Source organism: Eptatretus burgeri, chromosome 10, assembly GCF_056783735.1.
Source record: "Eptatretus burgeri isolate ZD-2024b chromosome 10, Ebu_testis_v1, whole genome shotgun sequence".
NCBI classification, from domain to species: Eukaryota; Metazoa; Chordata; class Myxini; order Myxiniformes; family Myxinidae; genus Eptatretus; species Eptatretus burgeri.
In genome coordinates, this window is record NC_140970.1 from 32,222,004 (window position 1) to 32,235,789 (window position 13,786).

The 13,786-nt window shown below is 41.0% G+C and overlaps 1 protein-coding gene across 1 annotated transcript in view; it reads right to left on the reverse strand.

Annotated features, from left to right (window-relative positions):
* LOC147018250 (uncharacterized) overlaps positions 1–13,786 on the reverse strand; it is a 91,641-nt gene that overhangs the window by 58,697 nt on the left and 19,158 nt on the right. Inside the window, exons 3-4 of the mRNA XM_085897772.1 lie at positions 6,741–6,823; positions 4,957–5,042 (exon numbers count right to left, since the gene is read on the reverse strand). Coding sequence (XP_085753898.1) covers positions 4,957–5,042; positions 6,741–6,823 — 169 coding nt within the window. The remainder of the gene's footprint in view (positions 1–4,956; positions 5,043–6,740; positions 6,824–13,786) is intronic.

The following is a 13,786-nucleotide window of genomic DNA, read 5'->3' on the forward strand; positions in this document are numbered from 1 at the left end:
AGCTGTTTCGATGGCACCGACACTCTGCGAAGACTGTGGTACATCAGAAGAGAGAGAGAGAGAGAGAGAGAGAGAGAGAGAGAGAGAGAGAGAGAGAGAGAGAGAGAGAGAGAGAGAGAGAGAGAGAGAGAGAGAGAGAGAGAGAGAGAGAGAGAGAGAGAGAGACAGCGAGAGAGAGACAGCGAGAGAGAGACAGCGAGAGAGAGACAGCGAGAGAGAGACAGCGAGAGAGAGACAGCGAGAGAGAGACAGCGAGAGAGAGACAGCGAGAGAGAGAGACAGCGAGAGAGAGAGACAGCGAGAGAGAGAGACAGCGAGAGAGAGAGACAGCGAGAGAGAGACAGCGAGAGAGAGAGAGACAGCGAGAGAGAGAGAGACAGCGAGAGAGAGACAGCGAGAGAGAGAGAGCGAGAGAGAGACAGCGAGAGAGAGACAGCGAGAGAGAGAGACAGCGAGAGAGAGAGACAGCGAGAGAGAGAGACAGCGAGAGAGAGAGACAGCGAGAGAGAGAGACAGCGAGAGAGAGAGACAGCGAGAGAGAGAGACAGCGAGAGAGAGAGAGACAGCGAGAGAGAGAGAGACAGCGAGAGAGAGAGAGACAGCGAGAGAGAGAGAGACAGCGAGAGAGAGAGACAGCGAGAGAGAGAGACAGCGAGAGAGAGAGACAGCGAGACAGCGAGAGAGCGAGAGAGCGAGAGAGCGAGAGAGCGAGAGAGGGAGAGAGGGAGAGAGGGAGAGAGGGAGAGAGGGAGAGAGGGAGAGAGGGAGAGAGGGAGAGAGGGAGAGAGGGAGAGAGGGAGAGAGGGAGAGAGGGAGAGAGGGAGAGAGGGAGAGAGGGAGAGAGGGAGAGAGGGAGAGAGGGAGAGAGGGAGAGAGGGAGAGAGGGAGAGAGGGAGAGAGGGAGAGAGGGAGAGAGCGAGGGGGAGAGCGAGGGAGAGAGCGAGAGAGCGAGAGAGCGAGACAGAGAGAGAGAGAGAGAGAGAGAGAGAGAGAGAGAAAGAGAGAGAGAGAGAGAGAGAGAGAGAGAGAGAGAGAGAGAGAGAGGTGGGGGCTTTAGACAAATTGGAAAGGGGCCACACTTAATCTGCTTCAACGCAGCAGGAAACTTCATCGTAAAGCAGATTTATACTTATTTTATATGTTCATTACCTTCGCATTCTGCGAAAGGTTATGTTTTGGTCGCTGTGTATTTATTTATTTGTGAATATGTGTGTTTGTTTGTTATTTGCATAACTCAAAAAGTATTAAACCGAATTGCATGAAATTTGGTGGGATGATTCGTGAGTATCCAAGGACGATTTGATTAGATTTTGGGAGCGATCGGGTCAAAGGTCAAGGTCAAGGTCATGAAAAGGTCAAAAACACTCTTTTGAGCATAACTTCCTTCATAAGACAGCTATCGACATGCAACCAATGCCATATTGTTCCATGACAAAATACCTTTCGGATACGTGGTGTCAGATTTGACGTGACGTCATCAGAAGTGCGTCAAAATGACGTCACAAGATGATGTAAATTTTCAATTTTCGATCTCATCAGTTTTGATCATACCATTTTGTAGGACTTACCTTAAGGACGTCACACACCAAATTTGACTTCGATCGGACTGACCGTTATGATGTCATTGACGTTTGAACATGACGTTTTTCAAATGTGCCCGGAAAAAGTTGCGGCGGGGAAGGTATGCGCTCTACCGAGTGCCCGTTCTAGTTTCAATTGTGATGTGTTTATTTTTGGTTGCTACCCACCTTCCTCTATATATATTCTGGAATCCCAAGAACCTAACCCCGCTTATTCCCATTTGAAATCGTGGCATTTTCCAGGAATGTAACATCCACGATATTTATGGGTTGACTGTACTCTATAGAGGTTGTGAGTAGTTATGATTTTTCAAGGAATGAGTTTTAATGATGGAAAATTGAGCCTAATCATTTTATTCCATTCGTTTTCTTATTCTATATATTATTGTTGCGTTCAGGGGGATTTGCCCCTACCACAACAGATACACAGACACAACCCAAAAAATATATATATATATATATTTAATAACTACAAAAGTCAACAATTATAATGTAAATTAATCAAGAGGTGAAGTAACCTAAATCTAATTTTGAAGTGCCCCACACTGACTCAAATACAAACAAGGGGACAGAATAAAACAAAGAAAAATCCCTGCTAAATTTCTGCACTTCGCTTCAGATCCAGGAGATGGTCTCAGTAACTTCAAGGTCACCAAACCACTTTGTCACTGCACGGGAGGGTGTGCCCCCAAATGGCACCGAACTGCTCTCAACCACCGTGCAAGCTTCTTCGTCGATCGTCCTCACTGAAGTCAATCTTCTGCTTTGCAGAATGGCACCGTTTCTTTCCCCTGATGGCTCAACATGAGGTTTTGGCGCTGGTCCCACACGTGGGTAAACTCGCCTCAGCACGAACACAAGAATCGTGCGGTCTTCTTCATGCGTCAAAGGAAAGCCAGCCGTCATGCCCCTGGCTCTTTTGACCGCCGATCATGCCTGTCTCGCATCGAACCTTCATCTCTGACTGTGTCTCTCTCCTCTTGCAATGACCTGCCTCCCCGTTCCCTTTTCAGATGTGCGCCATCCACTCTGATCATGTCCCTCACACCGAACTCCACTCATGTGTTCGCTTGCGATCTCCCTTCGACATCCTGTCGATAAATCATCCACTCTTGGGGCATGACTTGTTCGCACCAAACCCGGGAAGGCGGGGCCTCTTGCCGGCTTGGTCGTGCAGCTCGGTTGTAATGGTTGTTGTTGCGACAAAAACGTAACTCCTTCATGGCTGGCTTGTAAATGCAAAAACGTAGGAATAGGTCACAAGGGACAATCACATACTGGGGGAAATTATCCTTATTCCCTATCTAATTAACACCGCACCCCCCCACCCCCCGTGTGGTGACAAGTAACACTTAAGCTCACAGTTTCCCTACTTAGTTTACATCGAGATGTCTCCTGCACATCCACAGACCAAGCAACTCTATACGATCCTATCTTTCCAATGAAATCCCTTCACCTACCCCACAAACAACATTATTTTATTTTTCTTATTCTTGCCTTCCCAACCTTGCTTTGCTTTGTATTGTTGGGATTTCAATTTTGATGTTGGTGTTGACAGTGTTAAATGCTTTATGTGCTATTTTCTCCTGTTTTTGTTCTATGTCCCCACACAGATACATGTCCTTTTAGTTTAATCGTTTGTTTATCAATGATCCTTTAATTGCAAATTTAAAAAAGCCATCAACAAACACAACGACAGCAGTCCATTCATCCGTCCATCAGTTTTTAGCCATGACTCTGACACCTCGTCGAGTGACCACTGGGTACAGACCGCACTAGTCACCGCACAGTGCGGTGACGAGTGAATGCATACGACCTGCCAGAAAATGCACTCATTAAGCATCAGAAACAAACAAATACACTTTTTAAAGACAAGAAAGAGCACGGCAATTATAAAAATAGGACCGCTTGTCCTGCAGCTAATTTGGATCAGGAGCAACAGTCACTCAAACCCCCACAGACACCATTAGACCCTGATTTTTCTTTTTAATGCCGTGAACAAACTTTGGTTGATCATGGGTTATGAAGGTTGTGGTCAAGTTTCATTAAAATTGTGTGTGAAGTTTTGGAGAAGAGGGCAAATACCGATTTTGGAGCGTCAACCCCCCCCCCATCCCCACTGTAGACCCACTTAATGAGCACAGATATTGATGCAGTCAATACACCTTCGTTAGTCATCACATATGAAGCTTGTGGTCAAGTTTCATCAAAATCGTGCATTTGGTTCAAGCGACAATGACTGAACTCAATGAATGACTGACTAAGCCTGGTGTTGGCTCAGTGGTTAGGGTGGCGGCTTGGGATCTTTGGGTCCTGAGTTCAAGCCCCGTCGGCCGCTGAATTAATACACCAGGGGGTTGACTCAGCCTGTCATCCTTCCGAGGTCGGCGAAATGAGTACCAGTTCCAGTGTGTGTACTAGTAGAGGGGCACTGCATCAGCGACACAGTCGTGCTTCAAGAAATGAAAGCTACCCCGGCAGCTAAGCTGCCATACGACAACAACAAAACAATGACTGATTGACTGACTGACTGACTGACTGACTGACTCACTCACATATGGACACTGCTCGATTGCATAAGCTCAACAGACTAAAGTCCAGGTGCGCTAAAAATAACTAGAGAGTTCGTAGAACACAATAGAAAAATCTTCTTTTTAGCCATGACTCTGACACCTCGTCATATCTGGCTCCATTCATTGTACAGTTCAGGTATATACTTCAATTTTAATAAAATGATTTTAAGGATTGTTCAAAGAAAACATTCCAGAAGTTTAGCGCTGTTGAAGCAGTCTTATATATCACCCTTATACACCACCCTATTTAACATATCCAAGTACTGCAAACCTGGAGGTTCTCGGAAGTGACAAGAACGCGATTTGTGTTCTCCAGTGTTTAAGTATCTAATTCAATTTAAATAAGATAAAGATTGTAAAAGTCCTATAGGCTCAATAAATTAATTGTGGAATTTACCGCCATTTTAGTGCTGCTGACGCAGTGTCAATTGCACCATCCTATCGAACATGCTACGTTAGTTATTCGGGCATGTTGTTTGTGTCCCTTATTAATGTCCTTAAAAGCAGTAAGTTTCCTGTTTGGAATGATTTTAAATTTTGTTTTCCTGCCAAGCAGGCAGGCAGAATAAATAAATAAAAAGATCTCGCTCCCCTCTGCGCATGTGCGATCAGGACAAATTCAGAGACAAAGTACTGTAAAACGGCAGGTTTGTTTTCCGATTTGTGTTCAAAATACAACATTCAATTCAAATCATCTTGTTCGTCGATCGTTTACAGACAGAGGAATGAATGGACGGACAGGAACAAATTGCTTAACGCCGTTCTTCACTTCACGTGCGTGAGAACAAATTCCCAATTTTTACCTTTGCGAGGTTCATTTCCACATTGCCTTGGTCCGTGGACCACGTCCATTCCAAAGCGTCTATGCAGGGATTGGAGGGAAAGTGATCTGCAGCACAAGAAGTCATTTATTGCATCGCTTGTTAAAACACTGATCACAACTGTCACTTAGCGATGCAGTGCCTTCAGAAAGTAGTCACACCCCTCAACTTTTGTCACATTTTGTTGTGACAGACTGAATTTAAAAAGGATTAAATTTAGTTTTTTTTTCTCACCGATCTACACAAAATACTCCACATAGACAAAGTGAAAACATACTTTCAAAAATCTTAACAATTAATTAAAAACGAAAAGCTGAAATGTCGTGCATCAATAAGTATTCAACCCCCTGAGTCAATACTTTGTAAAAGCGCCTTTGGCAGCGATTACAGCTTCAAGTCTTCTTGGGTATGTCTGTATAAACTTTGCACATCTGGATTTGGGGATTTTCTCCCAATCTTCCTTGCAGATTTTCTCAAGCTCTGTCAAGTTGGATGGGGAGCGTTAGTGAACAGCGATCTTCAAGTCTTTCCACAGATTCTCAATGGGATTCAAGTCAAGGCTTTGCCTGGGCCACTCAAGGACTTTCACGTTCTTGTTCTGAAGCCATTCCAGTGTTGCTTTGGCTGTATTCTTGGGGTTATTGTCCTGTTGGAATGTAAATCTGCGCCACAGTCTAAGGTCTTTTGCACTCTCAGCAGATTCTCCTCAAGGATTAGCCTGTATTTGGCTCCATTCATTGTTTCCTTTATCCTTACGAGTATCCGAGACCCTGCCACTGAAAAGCATCCCCATTCCTTTTTGCAAACTCCAGGTATGCTGTCATGTGCCTTTTTCTCAGGAGTGGCTTCCGTCTGGCTACTCTCCCATAAAGCCTAGATTTGTGAAGTGCTACTCAGACTGTTGATCTCCTGACAGGTTCTCCCATCTCAGCCAAGGAACTCGGTAGTTCTGTCAGAGTAGTTATTGGGTTCTTGGTCACTTCCCCGACCAAGGTCCTTCTTTCTTGCCTGGTTGCTCAGTTTGGTCGGACGGCCAGTTATAGGAAGAGTCTGGATGGTTCAATATTCTTTCTATTTCCTAATCATAGAGCTCACTGTGCTCTTGGCAACTTTCAACATTCTCAAAATCGTTTTATACTCTTCCCCAGATCTACGCCTCCTCCCAATTGTATCTCGAAGTTCTACAGACAGTTCCTTGAACTTCATGGTGGAGTTTCTGCTCTGACATGCACTGTCAACTGTAGGACCTTATATAGAAAGGTGTGTTTCTATCTAAATCATGTCCAATCAATTTAATTGGCCACAGGTTGACTCCAATGAAGTTGTAGACATCTCAAGGATGATCAAAGGAAATTGGATGTACCTGAGCTCAATTTGGAGTGTCGTAGCAAAGGGGTTGAATATTTATTGATGCAGGACATTTCAGATTTTAATTTTTAATTAATCTGTCAAAACATGTTTTCACTTTTAGCATTACGAGGTATTTTGTGTAGATCGGTGACAAAAAAAATAAATTTAATCAATTTTAAATTCAGGCTGTAACAACAAAATGTGACAAAAGTCGAGGGGTGTGACTACTTTCTGAAGGCACTGTACATACAGATGGATAATATGTGGTTTCAAAAACTAACAATAGCAAAAATATGAGCAGACAAATAACTGTTGTGATTCAACATGATCAGAAATCAACTGCATCAAGCACAATATTACAGGTAAATAGTATATATATGTAAATATATATTTTAAAAAAATTAATAAATCCTTACTCTGTAAGTATTCCTGGATAAACTTTAGCTTTTCTTTGGTGTCTTTCTGAAAGGGAAAAGATGATTCCATTCCACTGCTGTTCCTAAAGGGAAACAATATGAGAATTTGATGATATCACAGCAACATCAGTGATACAAACCAGGTGGGTGATGCAAGGTCAAATTCTAATTAAAAAATTACCAGTTGATCGTCCCCGCCCACTTACTTTTTTGAACCTGCCTCCTTTTTTTATTATTTGCATTTTGTCAAACATCCCAAGGAAAAATCGAAAAGAAAAGTGAATAATAAAAATAAGAATAAAAAAATAAATAAAAAAACAATATCGCACTCATATCCAAAGGAAGCTGTGCAGTGAAGCGGCTTCACCATTTAAAAAATAGCCCATGGGGGACTGACGGTTATTTACCCAACAGGCGGGATGACCTTACTGTCCTGACGCAAACGAAACAATAACAAAAAAACTGAACACACAAGAAAAACCAAACAACAACAAACTAGAAACGAACGAAACACCTTGAGTTCGACATGATGGGCATGTCTTATGATGGACAGATGGAAGGAAGGGCATACCAAATTTTGAAGCGGTTTGCACCACTTAAAAATCCATATTTTTTATCTCCACCATTCTTTGAATCGATCATTTTACTTATGTCGATACTGAGATTTTATAACTTATACCGAGCCGCAGCACTGAGAGCTGTAACTGCCACTTTCCGTTCACTGCCGTGTTCCGTTTCCATGCGCGATATGCGAGCTGTACTGACCTGTGCGCATGTCTGCGTACATAAGTTCCAACACAGCTACTGCAATTACATTCAGTGCATACTTCCGATTAAAATGATGCAAAGTATAAATAATGCTATAACCAGAAAACTGCGTGATGAATGTAGAATGTAGAATGTAGACAAATTGTGCGAATGTGATGAATATAGAATGTAGACAAACTGCGTGACGAATGTAGAATGCAGACAAATTGTGCGAACGTGATGAATGTAGAATGTAGACAAACTGAGTGACGAATGTAGAATGCAGACAAATTGTGCGTATGTGACGAATGTCGACAAATTGTGCGAACGTGCTGAATGTGGAATGTAGACAAATTGTGCTTACGTGATGAATGTAGAATGTAGACAAATTGTGTGAACGTGATGAATGTAGAATGTAGACACTGAGTGATGAATGTAGAATATAGACAAATTGTGCGTATATGACGAATGTAGACAAATTGTGCGAACGTGTTGAATGTAGAATGTAGACAAACTGCGTGACGAATGTAGAATGCAGACAAATTGTGCGTATGTGACGAATGTAGACAAATTGTGCGAACGTGCTGAATGTAGAATGTAGACAAATTGTGCGAACGTACTGAATGTAGAATGTAGACAAATTGTGCGAACGTACTGAATGTAGAATGTAGACAAACTGCGTGACGAATGTATAATGTAGACAAATTGTGTGAACGTGCTGAATGTAGAATATAGACAAACTGAGTGACGAATGTAGAATGCAGACAAATTGTGCGTATGTGACGAATGTAGACAAATTGTGCGAACGTGCTGAATTTAGAATGAAGACAAATTGTGCGAACGTACTGAATGTAGAATGTAGACAAACTGCGTGACGAATGTATAATGTAGACAAATTGTGTGAACGTGCTGAATGTATAATGTAGACAAATTGTGTGAACGTGCTGAATGTATAATGTAGACAAACTGTGCGAACATGTTGAATGCAGAATGTAGACAAATTGTGCGAACGTGCTGAATGCAGAATGTAGACAAATTGTGCGAACGTGCTGAATGCAGACAAATTGTGCGAACGTGCTGAATGCAGAATGTAGACAAATTGTGCGAACGTGCTGAATGTAGAATGTAGACAAACTGCGTGACGAATGTATAATGTAGACAAATTGTGTGAACGTGCTGAATGTATAATGTAGACAAATTGTGCGAACGTGCTGAATGTAGAATGAAGACAAACTGTGCGAACGTGCTGAATGTAGAATGTAGACAATTGTGTGACGAATGTATAATGTAGACAAATTGTGTGAACGTGCTGAATGTAGAATATAGACAAATTGTGCGAACGTGCTGAATGTATAATGTAGACAAACTGTGCGAACGTGCTGAATGCAGAATGTAGACAAATTGTGCGAACGTGCTGAATGTATAATGTGGACAAATTGTGTGACGAATGTATAATGTAGACAAATTGTGTGAACGTGCTGAATGTATAATGTAGACAAATTGTGCGAACGTGCTGAATGCAGAATGTAGACAAATTGTGCGAACGTGTTGAATTTATAATGAAGACAAATTGTGCGAACGTGCTGAATGTAGAATGTAGACAAACTGCGTGACGAATGTAAAATATAGACAAATTGTGCGAACGTGCTGAATGTAGAATGTAGACAAATTGTGCGAACGTGCTGAATGTAGAATATAGACAAACTGCGTGACGAATGTAAAATATAGACAAATTGTGCGAACGTGCTGAATGTAGAATGTAGACAAATTGTGCGAACGTGCTGAATGTAGAATGTAGACAAACTGCGTGACGAATGTAAAATATAGACAAATTGTGCGAACGTGCTGAATGTAGAATGTAGACAAATTGTGCGAACGTGCTGAATGTAGAATATAGACAAATTGTGCGAACGTGCTGAATGTATAATGTAGACAAATTGTGCGAATGTGCTGAATGTATAATGTAGACAAATTGTGCGAACATGCTGAATGTATAATGTAGACAAATTGTGTGAACGTGCTGAATGTAGAATATAGACAAATTGTGCGAACGTGCTGAATGTAGAATGTAGACAAATTATGCGAACGTGCTGAATGTAGAATGTAGACAAATTGTGCGAACGTGCTGAATGTAGAATGTAGACAAATTGTGCAAACGTGCTGAATGTAGAATGAAGAGAAATTGTGCGAACGTGCTGAATGTAGAATGTAGACTGATTGTGTGAACGTGACGAATCATTTTCATGATTTAAGCTGAATTTTTGAAGATGGTTTTCATCTGTTTGCAAATTCAGATGGGAACTAAAGTCCTGAAGCCATGGTATACGATGAGTGACACTCGCTGTGTGATGTTTTCTCCCATTTTGCTAGTGGTGAGTTAGACCAGCTGGCGAGTCCACCTCCCACATTTGTAAATCTGTGTATTAAATGTTTACTATATAGAAAGATGACATAGCCAATAATTTTAATATTCACGAAGTGTGTCGTATTTTTCTATTTCTCCATACATCTAAATATTACTAAAACTCTCATCTTGAATGTATGTATGTATGTTCCCGAAATACAGCCAAAACGGTACATGATAGCGCAAAAATTTTGGGCCACCTTATTCACCATTCTCCTGCGGTGTGCAATATCAAGTTTCGTTAAAATCAGGCAACTAAAAAAATTATTAAAAAATCAATTCCCAATTCAGTCAAGTACTCTTTGGGAGAATTTGATCAATGCAAGCAACCTCAGCGGTATAGTTCGCTGGAGCTCTTTTTATTTTTTGAAATGATTTATTTTAAAATCTCATACATTTGGTCTAGGCAAAGAACGATTTATTTTTAAGATCGTCAATTTGATCAATAAGATCGGCAAATAAAGATCGTCAATTTGATCTAATACTTCCGTGTTCATTAATAAATAAAATTGTGTTTAGAAGATTACGCACAATAATTTCTTTTCTCCGTTTTTTTCACATTGATGCGCAATATCAAGTTTCGTTCAACTCAGGCAATGAAAAGAATTATTAAAAAACAATTCCCGATTCAGTGAAGTACTCTTTGGGAGTAGATGATAAATGGGGCACTTCCTTGGAGTTTTTTTAGTATGCACGTAAAGTTTCAGGCTGCAAGGTTTTATGGTTTTGGAGTTATGGAGGATACACACACACACACACACACACACACACACACACACACACACACACACACACACACACACACACACACACACACACACACACACACACACACACACACACACACACATTGCCTTTTATTAGTATAGTTTTTTGGGTTTTTTTTCAATATGGCCAGCAGCTTTTAGTACCTGACAAATCATATACCCAACATGCTGGTTGTATAACCTCATCCACCTCACCCGACCCTGCCCCCCAAAAAATACAATTACATGAGTCATGGACCAGACATATCAGTTTTCTACCCCCAAACAAATATGCCCTGGGTCATATACCCGTCACGTCATGTACACACTCAATCAGCCTATTAAAAATACAATCCACGGTTCTGAACAAATATATAATAAACTAGACGACCCGTGAACCCGTTGGGTTCCCGATGTGACAGTGGTTGATAAAAAATCATTTCAAAAAAAAAAGAAAAAAAAAGAAAAAAGAAAAAGATAGCTCCAGCGAACTATACTGCTGAGGTTGTTTGCATTGATCAAATACTCCCGAAAGTGGATGATAAATGGGGTTTCTGGGACTCCCATTCAAATGAATGGGGAAAAGGGAAAAACTTTCTGACTCAAGCCCCAAAAGCCCAAAATAGGAGACTGATTTTCTCCCCACCTATCCCCTTCCCTCCCATTAAAGCAAATGTAAAATTGAGACTATGAAAGATTGAGACTTACTGATTAAAGCACTTCTTCCCTTTCATATTTTCATTCCACTCAAAGAGCGAACCAACGAATATTTGCTCATGTTCTACTTAAGGGAATAACTTAATTTTCTTATAACATTCATTTCCATCTAGTATATTCACTTTATTTATTCAAGCATGAAAGAAAGGGAAGTTTAAACAACTTTTAAACGTAGGTTTTTCTCAAAATCATTCAAAGCAAGCTGTTTCATTTTCGTGTTAAAATGAGTCATTCTGGAGTAAGCCAAGCTGCCTCGCCCGCACCAAGCCCAAAACATTCCGAAGTCATTTCCTATGTAGGCACACACTGAAAAACCCATTGTTCTGCAATCTCCCATTACGTCATCAACAGGAGGTTATTCATTGCTTCGTATGCTCGGGCTTCGTATGCTCGGGCTTCGTATGCTCGGGCTTCGTATGCTGTGTGTATGGGCTTCGTATGTTTTGTTTAGAGAATGGATTGTGCAGATAATTTATCCGACCTTGTGGATCAATCGTTTTCACAAGATGACAGGTGATATCCTTAACCCAATTCATTATTTGTTGTTTTATACAGAATTAAATCACTATACAACCAATAATTATTGTCTTTTTCTAACAGGTTGTCCCCAATAAGAACATCGTTGACAACTGATCTAGAACAGGAAGCCTTTGAATTACACGATAAATGCCTAAAAATGAATGACTTCCTTGAAGACATTCGATCGTTCAGAAAAAAATTGAATGATTTTTTTTTGGCTGGCAAGAAGTCCTCTCACGTCCTCTGATCTTGAATGAGTCGAGTCAAAGGTGAGAAATTATCCCTCTGTGTCTTTATGTCTTTATCTCTACCTGTGGTGTGTGTGTGTGTGTGTGTGTGTGTGTGTGTGTGTGTGTGTGTGTATACGTGTGTGTATATGTATACGTGTGTGTATGTGTGTATATATGTGTGTGCATGTGTGTATTTGTGTTTGTGCATGTGTGTGTGTGTGTGTGTGTTTATTTGTGTTAGGGTTGGGGGGTAGGTGCGCTCCCCCAATGACCCACCACCCCCATCATCCCTCTCCCCTCCCCGTGTGTGTGTGGGGAAGGGTGGGGGCGGGATGAGAGGGGTGGTGGGTCAAAGGAGGGGCGCACATGGGGGTGGGGCTTTGTGGGTGGGGCTTGTGTGGTTGGAGCTTGTGTGGGTGGGTGGAGCTTGTGTGGGTGGGGCTTATGTGGGTGGGGCTTGTATGGGTGGGTGAGGCTTATGTGGGTGGGTGGGGCTTGTGTGGATGTGGCTTGTGTGGGTGGAACAATTTTTTTTTAATTAAATAAACATGTTGTGTGTGGGAATTAATAAACTAATCACTAATTATGAGGATATGATGGATGTGGATGTGGCTTATGTGGGTGGGGTTTGCATGGATGTGGCTTATGTGAGTGGGGCTTGTGCGGATGTGGCTTATGTGGATGGGGCTTGTGTGGATGTGGCTTGTGTGGGAGGAGTCAAAAGGGGCGGTGTTTAAAAGGGGGCAGAGTCAAAAAAATTAAATTAATCTTTGTCTTTTGTAATTCCTGTGAATAAAATGAACCTAAAATCTCTTCCCCCTTTAAATCACATAATTTGTAAGTCCAAGGAACTGTACCGATGACATCAACAATTTTTAAAAGTTCATTTGCCCATCGCTTGGTATAACCTTTTTCAAAATGAGATTTCCACCTGTATATTCTTACTATATCACCAACTTTGAACTTAGGCTTTCTGAGATTAATCTCTTTTTCATATTTTAATTTTGTAAATGTTTCTGATGGCTTCGTTTTTGTTGAAGTATGAATCGTGTCATTGTACTTATCTAAAATATCCTGAATTAAAGACAACCATTGTTGAGAACCGAGTTGAGTGAATTTTTTATATAGTCTCTCTTTTAAAGTGTGATTAAAACGCTCAATAACAACCGTGTTTCCTTCATTAAAGGTGCTGTATAATGTAATGTATTGTTATTTTTAAGAAAATTCATAAATGTTTCATTGTAGAACTCTGTACCCTCATCAGTCCACAATTTTTTTAGGTTTTCTCTTGCTTTTATTGAATATCTGTTGGAAAGCTAACATAAGAGTAGTACCTGTTTTGTTTTTCAAAGGAATAACCCACACATATCTACTCCTCAAATCAATAACGGTTAAAGCATACTTGTACCCCTTATCATAATTGAGTTCAATTAAATCAGCAGACCAGATATAATCAACTTCCTTGGAATAAACCTTCCTTCTATGAAACTTTGTGATTATTACCTTCGCATTCTGCGAAAGGTTATGTTTTGGTCGGCGTGTATTTATTTATTTATTTGTAATCTTGTGATTCGTATAACTCAAAAAGTATTAAACCGAATTGCATGAAATTTGGTGGGATGATTGGTTATTAGCCAGGAAGCATTCGATTAGATTTTGGGATCGTTCGGGTCAAAGGTCAAG